The sequence below is a fragment of the Mus caroli genome, chromosome 15 (assembly GCF_900094665.2).
Source record: "Mus caroli chromosome 15, CAROLI_EIJ_v1.1, whole genome shotgun sequence".
NCBI classification, from domain to species: domain Eukaryota; kingdom Metazoa; phylum Chordata; class Mammalia; order Rodentia; family Muridae; genus Mus; species Mus caroli.
In genome coordinates, this window is record NC_034584.1 from 72975078 (window position 1) to 72987127 (window position 12050).

The window sequence follows — 12050 nt, forward strand, 5'->3', positions numbered from 1 at the left end:
GAGGCAGAGGCAGAGGCAGAGGCAGAGGCAGAGGCAGAGGCAGAGGCAGAGGCAGAGGCAGAGGCAGAGGCAGAGGCAGAGGCAGAGGCAGTCAGCAGGGGGAGAGTGTGAGGGAGGACTATGTGGCTATGCTTTTTCCATCTCCCATGTTCCCCTGCTGCCTCCTGAAAAGGCAGAGGTGACCAGTAGCTGAGTCTGGCCCGCCACTGATCAGAGCTGGGGACAGGCATATGCTGTCCAACCCATCTGTACAGACAAGGGAACAGCCACCTAAAACCCGGGACTCTGCTTCAGGGCTCCCTCTATTCACCTCCCCCCCTCCACCATTGTCTTCCTGCTTCCTGGCTCTGATGAGTCTATGTGCCTGCATCTGCTTGGTGGCCAGTCTTTTCTTCTGTGAAATGGGAAGGGGCGCAAACAGCTTCACTCTTCCTCCTTTGGGGTGATTTCTTCATGCTTCCTGGAGCTTGGGCTTTGTGAGCTAAGAGGAAATTAGCAATGAGGAAAGCCTCCACCCCCACCCCAGGCCACCTCTACTGGACAGAAGTGTTAACTACTTCATTCATTCATTCATTCATTCACCCGTTCTTACTCATAACACGTAATGAGCATCTTCTCCGTGTGCTGGTGCTAGTTGAGGAGAGGCAGCATGGTGGTGCCATGTGGCGGTCAGGGCTGTGGGCTGTGACAGGAGCGTGGTCAGAGGGAACACTCCTTTTCCCAAAGCTCCCTGGTACCTGTGCTTTGATACTTCAAATGCCACTCTGGAGACTTATGGGTTCCAGTCAGAGGACAGGGAAGTTCTGCCTCCTCTCCTCAACCTGTAACCTGCGGTGTGGCTTTGGGCCAGTCTGTGTGCTTTGCTGGTGGCTCTGTTGCCCCAAGAGAGGTGACGTCATGATGGACAAACTAAGGCTCTGCCATAGGCATCTGTATTAAGTTGGTGATCCATTCCTTTCAAGGCCATGCCCCAAAGACCAGGCAGATTAAGAGGCTCCTGATGAGAGCAGGAGCTGGGGTCACATGTGCGACCCCTTGTCACTAGATGGTAGCTGCTGAGAGGAGGGTCTTTTAGACCTCCATGTCTTTTAGACATTTCGAGAGAAATCAGAAATACATATTTAATGTTTCTTTAAATGTGATTTTAATTTGGGTTTCACATAGCCCAGGTAGACCTCAAACTTGCTATGTTGCTGAGGCCGGTCATGAATTCCTGATCCTCCTGCCTCCACCTCCGAAGTGCTGAGATTACAGGTGTACATGACCACACCTGGCTCAGATTCCTCAGTTTTTAATGTTAGAACCAGACTGGCACACGCCACAGGAGCTAAATGTCTGTGACCCCGCTCCTTGGCAGTCTGCGGTTTGACCTTAGGTTTTTGGATACAGAGCCCAAGGGGGTGTGGAGTCCTAGAGCCCCTGTTGGCCAAACACCATGTAGTACAAGCAAGGTAACATTTTTTTCCTTTGCAGCTGTGATGAGGGAGGGAGGTGGGAGCCCCAGGCCTTGGCAGTAGCATAATGGTCAGGGGAGGCTGTGGCCAGGGATGCCCCATCCCACCAAAGGGACCTACAGCCAACACTGGACCCTGTTTGACAGGCAGACAAGAGGCCGGCAGAGGGCAAGGCTGGGAGCCCACTCAAGGGCCGACTGGTGACTTCATGGCGGATGCCCGGGGACCAGCCTGCGCTGTTCAATCCATACCTGCTGTCTCTGGGGGTCCTCAGGTGGCAAAGGGTAGGCTGGCTCCTGAGGGGTTGGAGGGGTGAGGGTGGATAGAGAAGGGAAGGGTGGGGAAGCTGGGGCTAAGAGAGAAGGGGGGATAAAAGGGAGGAGTGAGGGAATCTCACAGAAGGAGAGCCTGCTGCAAACGTGCTGGCAGGCTCTGGGAGATGGTCTTTCCTGCCTTGGTGCAGGGCACAGAACCTGCAAGCTTTTAGGATGAAGGGTGTTTGGGTAATATGCAATCAGCAACTACTAGCCTGGGCCAGTGAGCCAGGTGGGGGGAGGGGAGAAGGAGGAGGGCCTCCAGGGGCTCTGAGATTACAGAGTGTGTCTCAGACTTGGGCCTGGGCCAGTTTCACAAACATCTGGCCTTACGTAACCCATCTCCTGCCTAGAGAGGCCTGTAAACACTGGGGCCTCTGGTTGGGGCTTCCTCCAGGGCAAGCGAAGGAGATAGCTATGACGTGTCCTCTCCTGCCCCTTCACAGCAGGCAAGAAGCAACCAAGGGCTGGCTTTTTTGGGGGGTGGGTAAGTTGTGTCAGTGACTGGCTGATTCCTAGACTTTCTTGGTGCTGGGCCACTGTGATGCTGCAGGGCCCTTGGAGTCGGACACCAAATTTTACAAAGTGGGCACTGGGGCTCAGAGAAATGAGCTGATGGAGAAATGAGCTGATGGTTCTTCGGATATCACCAGGCTGGTTTTGCACAGTCCCCAGTGAGAGCATTACAGAGGATGTCAGAGCACTGAATGTCACATCTGTCACACCTGTTAGCCTGGGTGGTTCATGGAGCTGCCTAGGATTAAGGGGAAGAAGCCCAGGATGCCCAGCGGCTGTGGAGGGATGTAGGGGGTGGTGCTGTCCCCGAGGTTTCCCATCTCCATCAAGGATTCTGCCCTGTTGTTCTCTGTGGGCAGAGGAACCCATGGCAGCCAAGCAAACATGGCTAACTAGGTATAGTGGTCCTTCAAGCCATGCATGGGCAGGATTTGCCTTATCAAAATAGCTAATGGTCACCAACACAGGTCACCAACACCCGGCAGGGCTGGGAGGAGCGGCGGGGAAGGCCTTGGTGGAGAGAGGTGTGAGGTAAGTGTGGGACTGCTGTGTGTAGTCTGTATGCCACCCAGTAATTATTGTGTGCCTTCTATGCCCCCAGCCCCACGTCCCATGCACGGTGTGCCTGACTCTGTTTGGTCGTCATCTCAAGGACAATTAGATTCACGCTGTCCACACACTGATGTGTGAAGTCTCTTGTTCCACATCACACGTGGATGTATCCGAGATGCTCTGGCTTGCTCTAGGCAATCTGAGCTTCAAATGGTTACAAATCCACCCTTGTGGTGCTGACTTCCCATAGCCCTCTGGCTTAGTCACCCAGCATGTTCCCTACCAGACTGTGGCGGCTGAGGCTGAGTGAGTCTGGGGGCAATGATGTTTTTATCTGGGGGCTAGAATTATAAGTACCAGAGACCTGGGGCCTCCTGGAGGATTGCTGAGGGGCCAGAAAGCTGCCTGGAATTCTATCCCTGCCCATACCTGGCTGTGTGCCCTTGGGCCATCATCTCTTTCTCTGGAGCCATATGCTCAGGCAAGGGGATGAACATGAGAAGCACTGGGCAAGGATGTAGGGAACACGGAATGAAGGGTCAGATGCAGGCATGAGGAGCACTGGGCAAGGATGCAGGGAGCACGGAATGAAGGGTCAGATGCAGGTATGAGGAGCACTGGGCAAAGATGCAGGGAGCATGAAGGATCAGATGCAGAGAGTACAGGGCAAGGATGTTTTTCCCCAATGTTGGGGATAGAACCCAGAGCTTTGTGTGTGTGAGGCTGTATCATGTAACTATGTCCCTGGGCAAGGCACTTGAATGAAGGGATCACTAGATGAAGAGTGGGAGCACTGTTCAGTGAGTTTCTAAGTTTGGCTGGAACATGTTTAGACTGAGGCTCGAAGGGTGAAGAGAATTTTCCAGCCATCTTTCATCTTTTTACGGGGTAGCAGGAAAGAGAAAACTCTCTTCCTCTCCCTCTCTTTCCCCACACCGTGTGTGTGTGTGTGTGTGTGTGTGTGTGTGTGTGCATATACAGAAGGCAGGAAGGGAAGTGTTCCATACACAGTAGTCTAGAGTTCAAAGGTCTGCCTTTACAGGGTATTCTAGAAGTCCAGCATTGTGGCCTTCATATGGAAGAGGCACGTATAAAAATTAGCACAGTAAGCCGGGCGATGGTGGCGCATGCCTTTAATCCCGCACTTGGGAGACAGAGGTACTCAATTTCTGAGTTTGAGGCCAGTCTGGTGTACAAAGTGAGTTCCAGGACAGCCATTGTTATACAGAGAAATCCTGTCTCGAAAGAAAGAAAGAAACAAACAAACAAACAAAACAAAACAAAACAAAACAAAACAAAACAAAAAATTAGCACAGTCCAAGGCAGGTTACAAAGCATTCTGACTGGGCTAAATCCAATGTATTGAGCTCATCACGATAACTGCAGTCCCTGGGTGTAGGATACCAGAAGGTAAACCTCCATGGACAGGAGTCAGGGCAGGGGGCCTGGTGCTTTCTGAGCCAAGGCCCCTGGTTGTAGGAGGTTTCCTCTTCTCACTCACTTGCTAAGGGCTGACAACCTCTGAGGAATGCAGGCAAGGATGGGAAGCATACAGGTACCAAATGGCCAGTGTCTAGAGTAAATGAACGTAATATATGCATCTGTGGGCTGTGATGAGGAGACTTCAACAGAGATACCATGAAAAGAACTCAGCTCGCTGGGCCTCTGAATCCTCATCTGTGAAATGGGTCAAGATTCAGAGTACCATAGTAATTACAATATCCAATATACATTTATTTCTTTAGTTTTGAGGCAGGGTCTTGATATGAAACTCAGTCTACCCTTCAAGTCACTATTTTTAGTGATCCTCCTGCCTCTGTCTCCCAATGGCCGGGATTACAGGTGTGCACCGCCATATTTCTTTGTTTGACAGAATATTGCTATGTAGCCCAGGCTAGCCTAGAATTACATCTGTTGCTCATGATGGATTGGAACTCTTGATCCTCCTGTCTCCGCCTTCTCCTCAGCCTATACCAGCATGGCCAGCAAGAGCAGTGCCTCTCTCAATCAAGACGGCACAGTATCTGAAACTGCAAGTGATTCTCAGATTTACTGGTCCACACCTAAGCTAACTAGAGACAGAGAAGTTGTTTGAATTACTTGACTTAGTTAACATTCATGGGTAATCCATCCTGTGTGAGATTCAGTCACAGCATATTCAAGTTCCTTGCTTAAACTAACAGGGTTGAATGGCTACTGCCACCCAAGCTTCCAGGGCATTCAGCAACTAATTCCACCAACGTCCCTCCTTAGCTGCAGGACCACAGTTAAGCTTCCACAAAGAAAATACAACACATTGATAAGGGAACTGGGAACCGGAGCAACAGGTGTACACCCACATCCAGGAACCCAGCACTTCTTAGCAAAAAGTTCCCCCTGGGAAACTTCCAGAAAGTTTTATGTGTCTATGTACCATTCCAGAACTCATGTGGCGCACAGTTTACTTGCTAGAATTCTCTCCCCTCCCTTCTCCCATCCTCCCCAATCCTCCCAGTCCGGGAGACCTCGGCAGCCAAGTAAGTAAATCCAATGTTTGAACCACTGCGTTCTCATGGGTAAAATAGAAACAAATGGGCTCCCTGAGTACGAATGCCAACTCCACGGGTAACTAGTGGGGCTCGCTGAGTCTTTAGTACAGTGCGGAACTGCGTTCGCCTTGCAACATTGTCGACTTGGTCAGATGCAACCGTCACTCTGGCGGGGGGAGAACTCAGGCTCTCCGATTCGGCCGTGCGACCGGACTGCCCCGCCCCTACGCGGTCTCCGGCGGAGTCACCTGCACGCCGGCCCTTCCTTCCTGCGAACCGCCGGCCGGAGAGCCCGACCCGCCCTGCCCGCCGCCCCATCCGCCCGCCCCGTCGTACAGGCCCCGCCCCCGACCCGGCCCTCGCTCCCATTGGTCCTCCCGCCACCCCCGCCGCTGTTTGCCCCGGCTTCTAAGCTGTCCATTGGTCCGCCCGGGTCCTCCCAGGAAGTTTGAAAAAAAAAAAAAAAAGTTTTATGGGCGGATGGAAGGGGCCGGGGCAGCTCCGGGGAAGGGAAGGGCTGGAGCTACGGCGTCCGGCGGCCGAGAGGGGCGGTGGGCTGGGTGCGCCGCGGAGCCCGGCCCGAGTGTCCCGTGCAGCGTCCCCGGGTGCCGCCATGACGGTGAGTGGACCCGGCTGGGACCCGGCGAGGCTGGAAGCCGAGTGCCCGGGCAGCTCGGTCCAGACTTGCCCTCTTGGTGCCCTGCCCTCCTCCCCCCGCGGAGCCCGTGCCGTGGAGGACACTAGTCACTGACAGACTAGGGCGACACTTTCCCCTGCCCACCAGATCTCCTGGTGGAAGCCCGAGTTCTCTCAAGCTGCTTGGCTTGGGCCTGGGAAGAGGTGTTCCCGGCCTTGGACCGGTCGCGCTGACCTGACCTGGACTGGGATGGCTGTCCAGCCCATGTGGGTTCTGGACAGAGGTTGGGGGGATCCGGCCCCGCCCACCCCATAGCCGGGAGACCGCTCTAGGGCAGCTGAAACTGAGTCTTCCCAGCGCTAAGCTGGGGCCTTGGGCGGGGTCAGAGGTTTCAGTTTCTCTTAGAGGTCGGCTCTACCAAGACATGTCAATCAGTGGCTGTGCTCTGATCGTCTTGTAGAATCTCACAGTTGAGAGCACTACTCTCCCCATTTCACAGCCAAGTGAATTGAGACTTGGGGAGGGGCGCTAGCGAGGTGTCCTGAATGTAAAAGAAGAAACAGCCTCGTTTCCAGGTCGGTCTGACCACCTGGCCATGAAGTTCTGGAACGGAGGGGTGGGGCAGTTTTGATTTCTGGCTAGTGCCCCAGACAGGCTCTGGGAGTCTGGTGGCCCTCCTGGGGTTGGGAGGAGGATGAACAGGGTGTGTATGCACATGCGCAAGTCTGCTTTCTACTGAGGGTAGGCCTACTGAGGGGTGGGCTGTGCTGCTGGGGGCGTGGTCTGTGGGGCCCCTGCCGTGGTGTGTGTGTGTGTGTGTGTGTGTGTGTGTGTGTGTGTGTGTGTGTGTGAGATGACCTGGCTCTGTTGCCTGGGGGTGTGGTCTGTAGGGCCCCTGCTCCTCTGTGTGTGTGTGTGTGTGTGTGTGTGTGTGTGTGTGTGTGTGATGATGATGACCTGGCTCTGTTGCCTGGGCTTCCTCGGCCTCCGCACATCCTGCCACCTCCCTACTGGCCTTTCCTGGCGTCAGCAGCCTCCCCTTCCCTGTTAGGGAACAGAGGGATGTTGGGATGTTGGGGGAGGAGTTGAGGCAGTGTCCTGGTGTTGGGGGGAGGTGGTTGCCTGGCTCAGTGGGCACCGACCAGATGCTAAACTGGGTGTTTTCATAGTACCGGATTTAAAGTTGATGGACCACCCCCATTGGACGGTTGGGGAAACTGAGTGTAGGAATGAAGTATAGCCTTGGCTAGGCCAAAATTTATGTCTCAGTCAGTCTCCGTTTGCTTTCTAAGGAGAGATAAGAAATGCACACAGTTGCCACTCCCAGGAAGCACACACTAAGCAAGGGTGAGACTGCTAAGCACCTCATGTGTGCCTGTATCCTGAGTAAGGGGTGGCCAGGAGGCGGGATAGCACATCCCTGCTGGTGGGAGGAGAGCTTCCTGGGGGAGTTATCCTCTGCTCACAGGACTTGGTCAGATGGTGGTGGGTTGTGGAGGAAGGGGTGTGTATGTAGATCAAGGCTAGTGGGCAATTCAGGGATGCTGAAAGCTTAGAGTAGTGTCTGGGGAAGGACCAGACCTTGAGCTGTGGGTACTCCTGAATGGCTTGAAGCAGGGAGGAGGCTTGTGGTCACCCTTCGCAGTGCCCACTGGGCTCTCCTGGGTACCATTCAGACTTGGACCTGTTTCAGCCTTCACACTCTGTTCATGTCTGCTGTCCGTCTCTCTCTCTCTCTCTCTCTCTCTCTCTCACACACACACACACACACACACACACACACACACACACGTGCACGCATTTACACATAGCTCCTAGCTGAGTAGTGTTCTGTACAGAGCAAGTGGCGCAGGGCTGGGCTGGGTAAGAAGGCCTTCGGGGAGCCAGTGGATCCCGGTTGACCTAGAATCCAGAGCCTCTTTCTCCTGAGCCTGGCCAAACTGTTAAGGAGCCTCGTTCTGCAGCCACTGCTGGGCATCAAATTATATCCTTGTTCTGCTTGTCTACTGTCTGTCTCCTAAGTACCTGGTGCCTTTAGGACTGCTGGGGACTCTAACCCTCTGTCTTGTAAGGCGTCGGCCAACCTGGAAGAAAAAAAAAGTGAAAGTGTTTAAGGCAGCAGGGGTCCTCGGCTGGGGGCAGCAGGCAAGGCAGAGGGTCCAATGGGTAAGTTCTGAGAAGAAGCCTCAGAGATGCAGTTAAGCAGGTCTGGACACATGAGCAGGGACTTGGCTTGGTCAGCAGAGGAGGATGCTTGGTATTTCATGTTAAGGACATGGCAGATGTAAAGGACTCGGAGGGAGGTATCCTTGTGTGTTGGGGATCTGTGAGCACAGTGTGGTGAAAGGCAGACTTGCAGGAGAGATTTTGATGACCCCACAGAAAGGGTCCCCTTGGCTGTCCGGGCGTAGAAGGGGCTGCAGCTAGGGCTGAGGTGACAGGCAGGCATGACCTGTGGTACTGGTTGGGGAGGAGGGTGTTCCTCATCCTGGGCTTGCTGATGGAGAATGGGCCTCTGAGCCTGAGGAGCTGTGGAGGTGGTGGCCCTCCGGATGCAGCTCATCCGTGTTTTTCCAATTGTGCGTGAGTGCATGCGAGTGTGTGTTTGTGTTTCTGTCTGTCTGTCTGTCTGTCTGTCTGTCTGTCTGTGGATGCACACTTCTGGAGGAAGCTAGAGGTTGGCTTTGGCTATGTCTCTCTCTTCACTGTATTTTTAAAGACAGGATCTCTCTGTGCATCTTTAGCTTTCCAGTTTAGCTTGGCCAACAGCAAGCTGAAGGGCTCCTGAGTCTGCTTTTCCGCACTAGGATCATAGGCACGTCCCATCGAATCCAGCTTTTGTTATGGGTGCTGGGGGGGGGGGTCCTAGCTCGGGTCCACGTGCTTATGTGGAGTATGCTTCGCTGGCCGAACCACCTCCCTGGTTCTTGTGAGATATTTTAACCCTGCCTCTAGGTTCCCCTCCCAGAAGGATGGAACACTCACTCTGCTGGTCTTCTCTCCCTCAAGTTGCTAGCTAGGTCACACCAGACCTGACATGCCTTCGTTGTTACTGGTCTTGAGTCACCTGGCTGCCCTGACTGTGGTACATTCTGTCCCTCTGGAAGACTGAGGATGGGGCAGAACCCATGGTCATCTGCCACATATGACCCAGAAGCTGGAGAGGGCCACACATGTCACGAAGGGAGATGGTTGTTGCTATTGTATACAGTTGGTATGCAGCATTCTACGTCCCTGTCTGTCACTGTGCCTGGTGGCCTTCTCCTTCGGATTAGCCCCATGGTACCAGCTTTTGGCTGTTTGGAGTCAGTGTTGGGGTCAGGGGATCTGCCCCAAAGCACAGGAATGTTTATAAAGGAGGTTTAAAAAAATCTTCCTACACAGCCTCTCCTGAGACCTGTTGTGGTTAGGCCTCTCTTCCAGGTCCTGAGGCTGTGTTTGTGGGAGGTCCGAGATGAAGGGAAATGGAGCCAGATATGGGTGGTTACAGCCTTCAGTCTTAGCCAGGGATCATCCTGGGTCGCCTTGTCACAGATGGGAGACGGTCTGACAGAAGAGAAAGCAAACAGGACGGTCACAGCCTCAGGGTTTCCGGGCTTGGAGCACAGCCCACCTTCTCCCTCAGACAGGTATACATGATGAGAGAGCCCCAACTATGGCTGTGGATGGCTCTAGGTGTTTAGGCTACTGGCTGGGGTATGTTTTCAGCACACTGACTCTGCCTGAGGAAATTGGGGTTCTCTAAAGGAGTGCAGGCCCACAGAGGTGGCTGGGTCAGGTGGCTCTGGTTCCCAGCTGCCACTGGCACCCTGCTACACTGTCCCACTGACTCTCTTCATGCAACCAGACACCTTGGCCTGGTGAGGCTCACTCGATGCACACTCTGATAGGTGGGCTCAGAGCCATGGCAACAGGTGGCCACCTCCTCCCCACCAGCCTGTTTGGCCTGCCCTGTTCTCCCTGCCAGCGAGCAGGAGCTGAGGCTACTAAAGCAGGAGCTGAGGCTACTAAAGGATAAGAGACCTAGATAGGAGAGGGGCCCCAGTGGTCAGAGAGGGTCTGGTGGATGATTGGTCCACCAGATGAGCCGGTCGGGAAAATGCCAGGATGATCACCTACATGTAGGCCCGGGCAGAGCGATCTAGCTCACAGCCTCCCTGTGGAACATGCTGCAGCTGGGGCCTCCCAGACTTCAGGGCTATGCATCTCTGGGTAGGACCTGCCAGGTAGGGCTTGCCAGGATTGAGATGCTATGGCCTGTCTAAGGAGACGTAAGGGGAAGAGGCCCTAGAATATCTGCCCTCAGCCTGGGCCTGGCTCAACCTTTCAGGGTCTCTAGGAAATGAGGGAAGGGTAGGAGTGGTGGCCTGGACAGAGCACTGGGTTGTATTCTGCATGGCCCACCTAGATCTTACCGAAGAGGACTAGGCTATTTCTTGAGGCTACTCTCTGGATTCCCTGGGGCTCTCTTTATAGGAAAAGTTCCTTTTGTCTCTCCCTCTCCCCATCTTGGGTAGGGCCGGGGAGCTTGGACATCTGGGGGTGGGGGGGAGGGAGAGATGCTGGGGAAAGGTCCAAGGCTGTCTCAGTGGCTGGGAGGCTGCTTGGTTTGGAGGTCGGTGAGGAGAGTTAAGTTCTCTGGGTCCTTTGCCCTCTCCGTTGGTCTCCCAGGACCTCAGTGTCACCAGGACTACGACAGGATGGCTGTCGCATTCCCCTCTAGCAGCCCCGTCGGCTTTCTCACTTAGTCTGACCATTTGCCTTCTCATCTTCCTGCAGCCCGATCTGCTCAATTTCAAGAAGGGATGGATGTCAATCTTGGCTGAGCCTGGAGAGGTAGGAGGCTGGAGGGGAGGGATTGGCTGGGCTGATGCAGGGCTTCTGTGGAGAGGCTCTTGGGGTGGGCAAAGGGGTCTGATGGGAGGGCCAGTGAAAACCCTCATGGAGTTGAATTTCTGGCCGAGGGAGAGGCTTAGTGGATGCTTAGGAGGGACAGGTTGCTGGCTCTAGGCTTCCTCATGAGTCTTAACATGTAAGGCACAGGGTGGAACCTCCCTGCCATGCAGGCTCCAGATCCCATCTTTAGCTCCCGCCAGGAGTATCTTGGCTCTCCTTCCTCATGACAATGCTTGACAGGAGTCTGAGGGTCTGGGGTGAAGGCTTCCCGAGTTGTACCTGAGTTGTACCAACTTCCAGACAGTACAGAGAAGGGCACAGAACACACACCAGACCTGTCGGTTGAACCACAGCCTCAGTCAGCAGCTCTGTGACATGGGTATGATGGAGAACAGAGTCACTCACAGAGGTGACTGCGTGAGGAGCCGGAAGCCTCTAAGCTTAGCTCATCACCCCTCCATCTTTCCAGTCTACTGTGGCTGGCCTTGGAAATAGCTGAGGTGGTACCGTTCGCCAGCTCTGCTCTTTCAGCGGCCAGGCAAAGCCGGAGGCTGGGAGCTAAACTGGCTTTCCGCCTACTCTGCCTGCATGTGCCCATGGCTCGGATCTGCATGCGGCCCGCATGCTGGGCAGGGCTCAGAGCCAAGGGGAATCGCATTGTGTTTCCTGCCCACGCGCTTTAATTCCCCGCAGCCTTCTGTCCCCGCTGCCTGCTTGCCATCCCCTAGTGGCTGCTCGCCAGGCTCACACAAGGCCTGGCACCCTGCCAGTGACCCCTTTCTGGCCTCCCAAGTCCCTGGAGGGCAGAGGGATTATGGGCCCCACCCAGAACTGGCCATTACTCATGCTCTTTCACTGGGTTTTGGAATGTCCAAACTGGAAGGGCCTTGGGAGGGCAGCCAGCCCCAGCCCCTCATGCACAGATGGGAGTCGGAGCCACAAGAGTGAGCTCTTTTCCAGGCTGAGTGATACCCTGGGCAGCCCAAGCCTAGAACTTGGGGCCCTCAGAGCTTCATTCATCTTCTGTTGCAATTAGGGACAGAGCTGACCTAGACAACCAAGAAACCATTCTCCATAGAACCCACCTCACTTCACAGAGACAGTTGAGTTTCCAAGTGGTACCTTAGTCCACTCCAAGAGCAAGATTGTTTTA

General features: G+C 54.4%; 1 protein-coding gene across 3 annotated transcripts in view; it reads left to right on the forward strand.

Annotated features, from left to right (window-relative positions):
* The window catches only part of Triobp (TRIO and F-actin binding protein), a 57180-nt gene that overhangs the window by 27980 nt on the left and 17150 nt on the right, over window positions 1–12050 (forward strand). For 2 of the 3 annotated variants that reach the window (XM_021183786.1, XM_029470025.1), the window contains exons 1-2: window positions 5837–5983; window positions 10781–10837. In XM_021183786.1, the coding sequence (XP_021039445.1) occupies window positions 5837–5983; window positions 10781–10837 (204 nt within the window). Of the gene's footprint in view, window positions 1–1600; window positions 1739–5836; window positions 5984–10780; window positions 10838–12050 lie in introns of those variants that run through there. The other variant, XM_021183785.2, reaches the window with a different exon arrangement.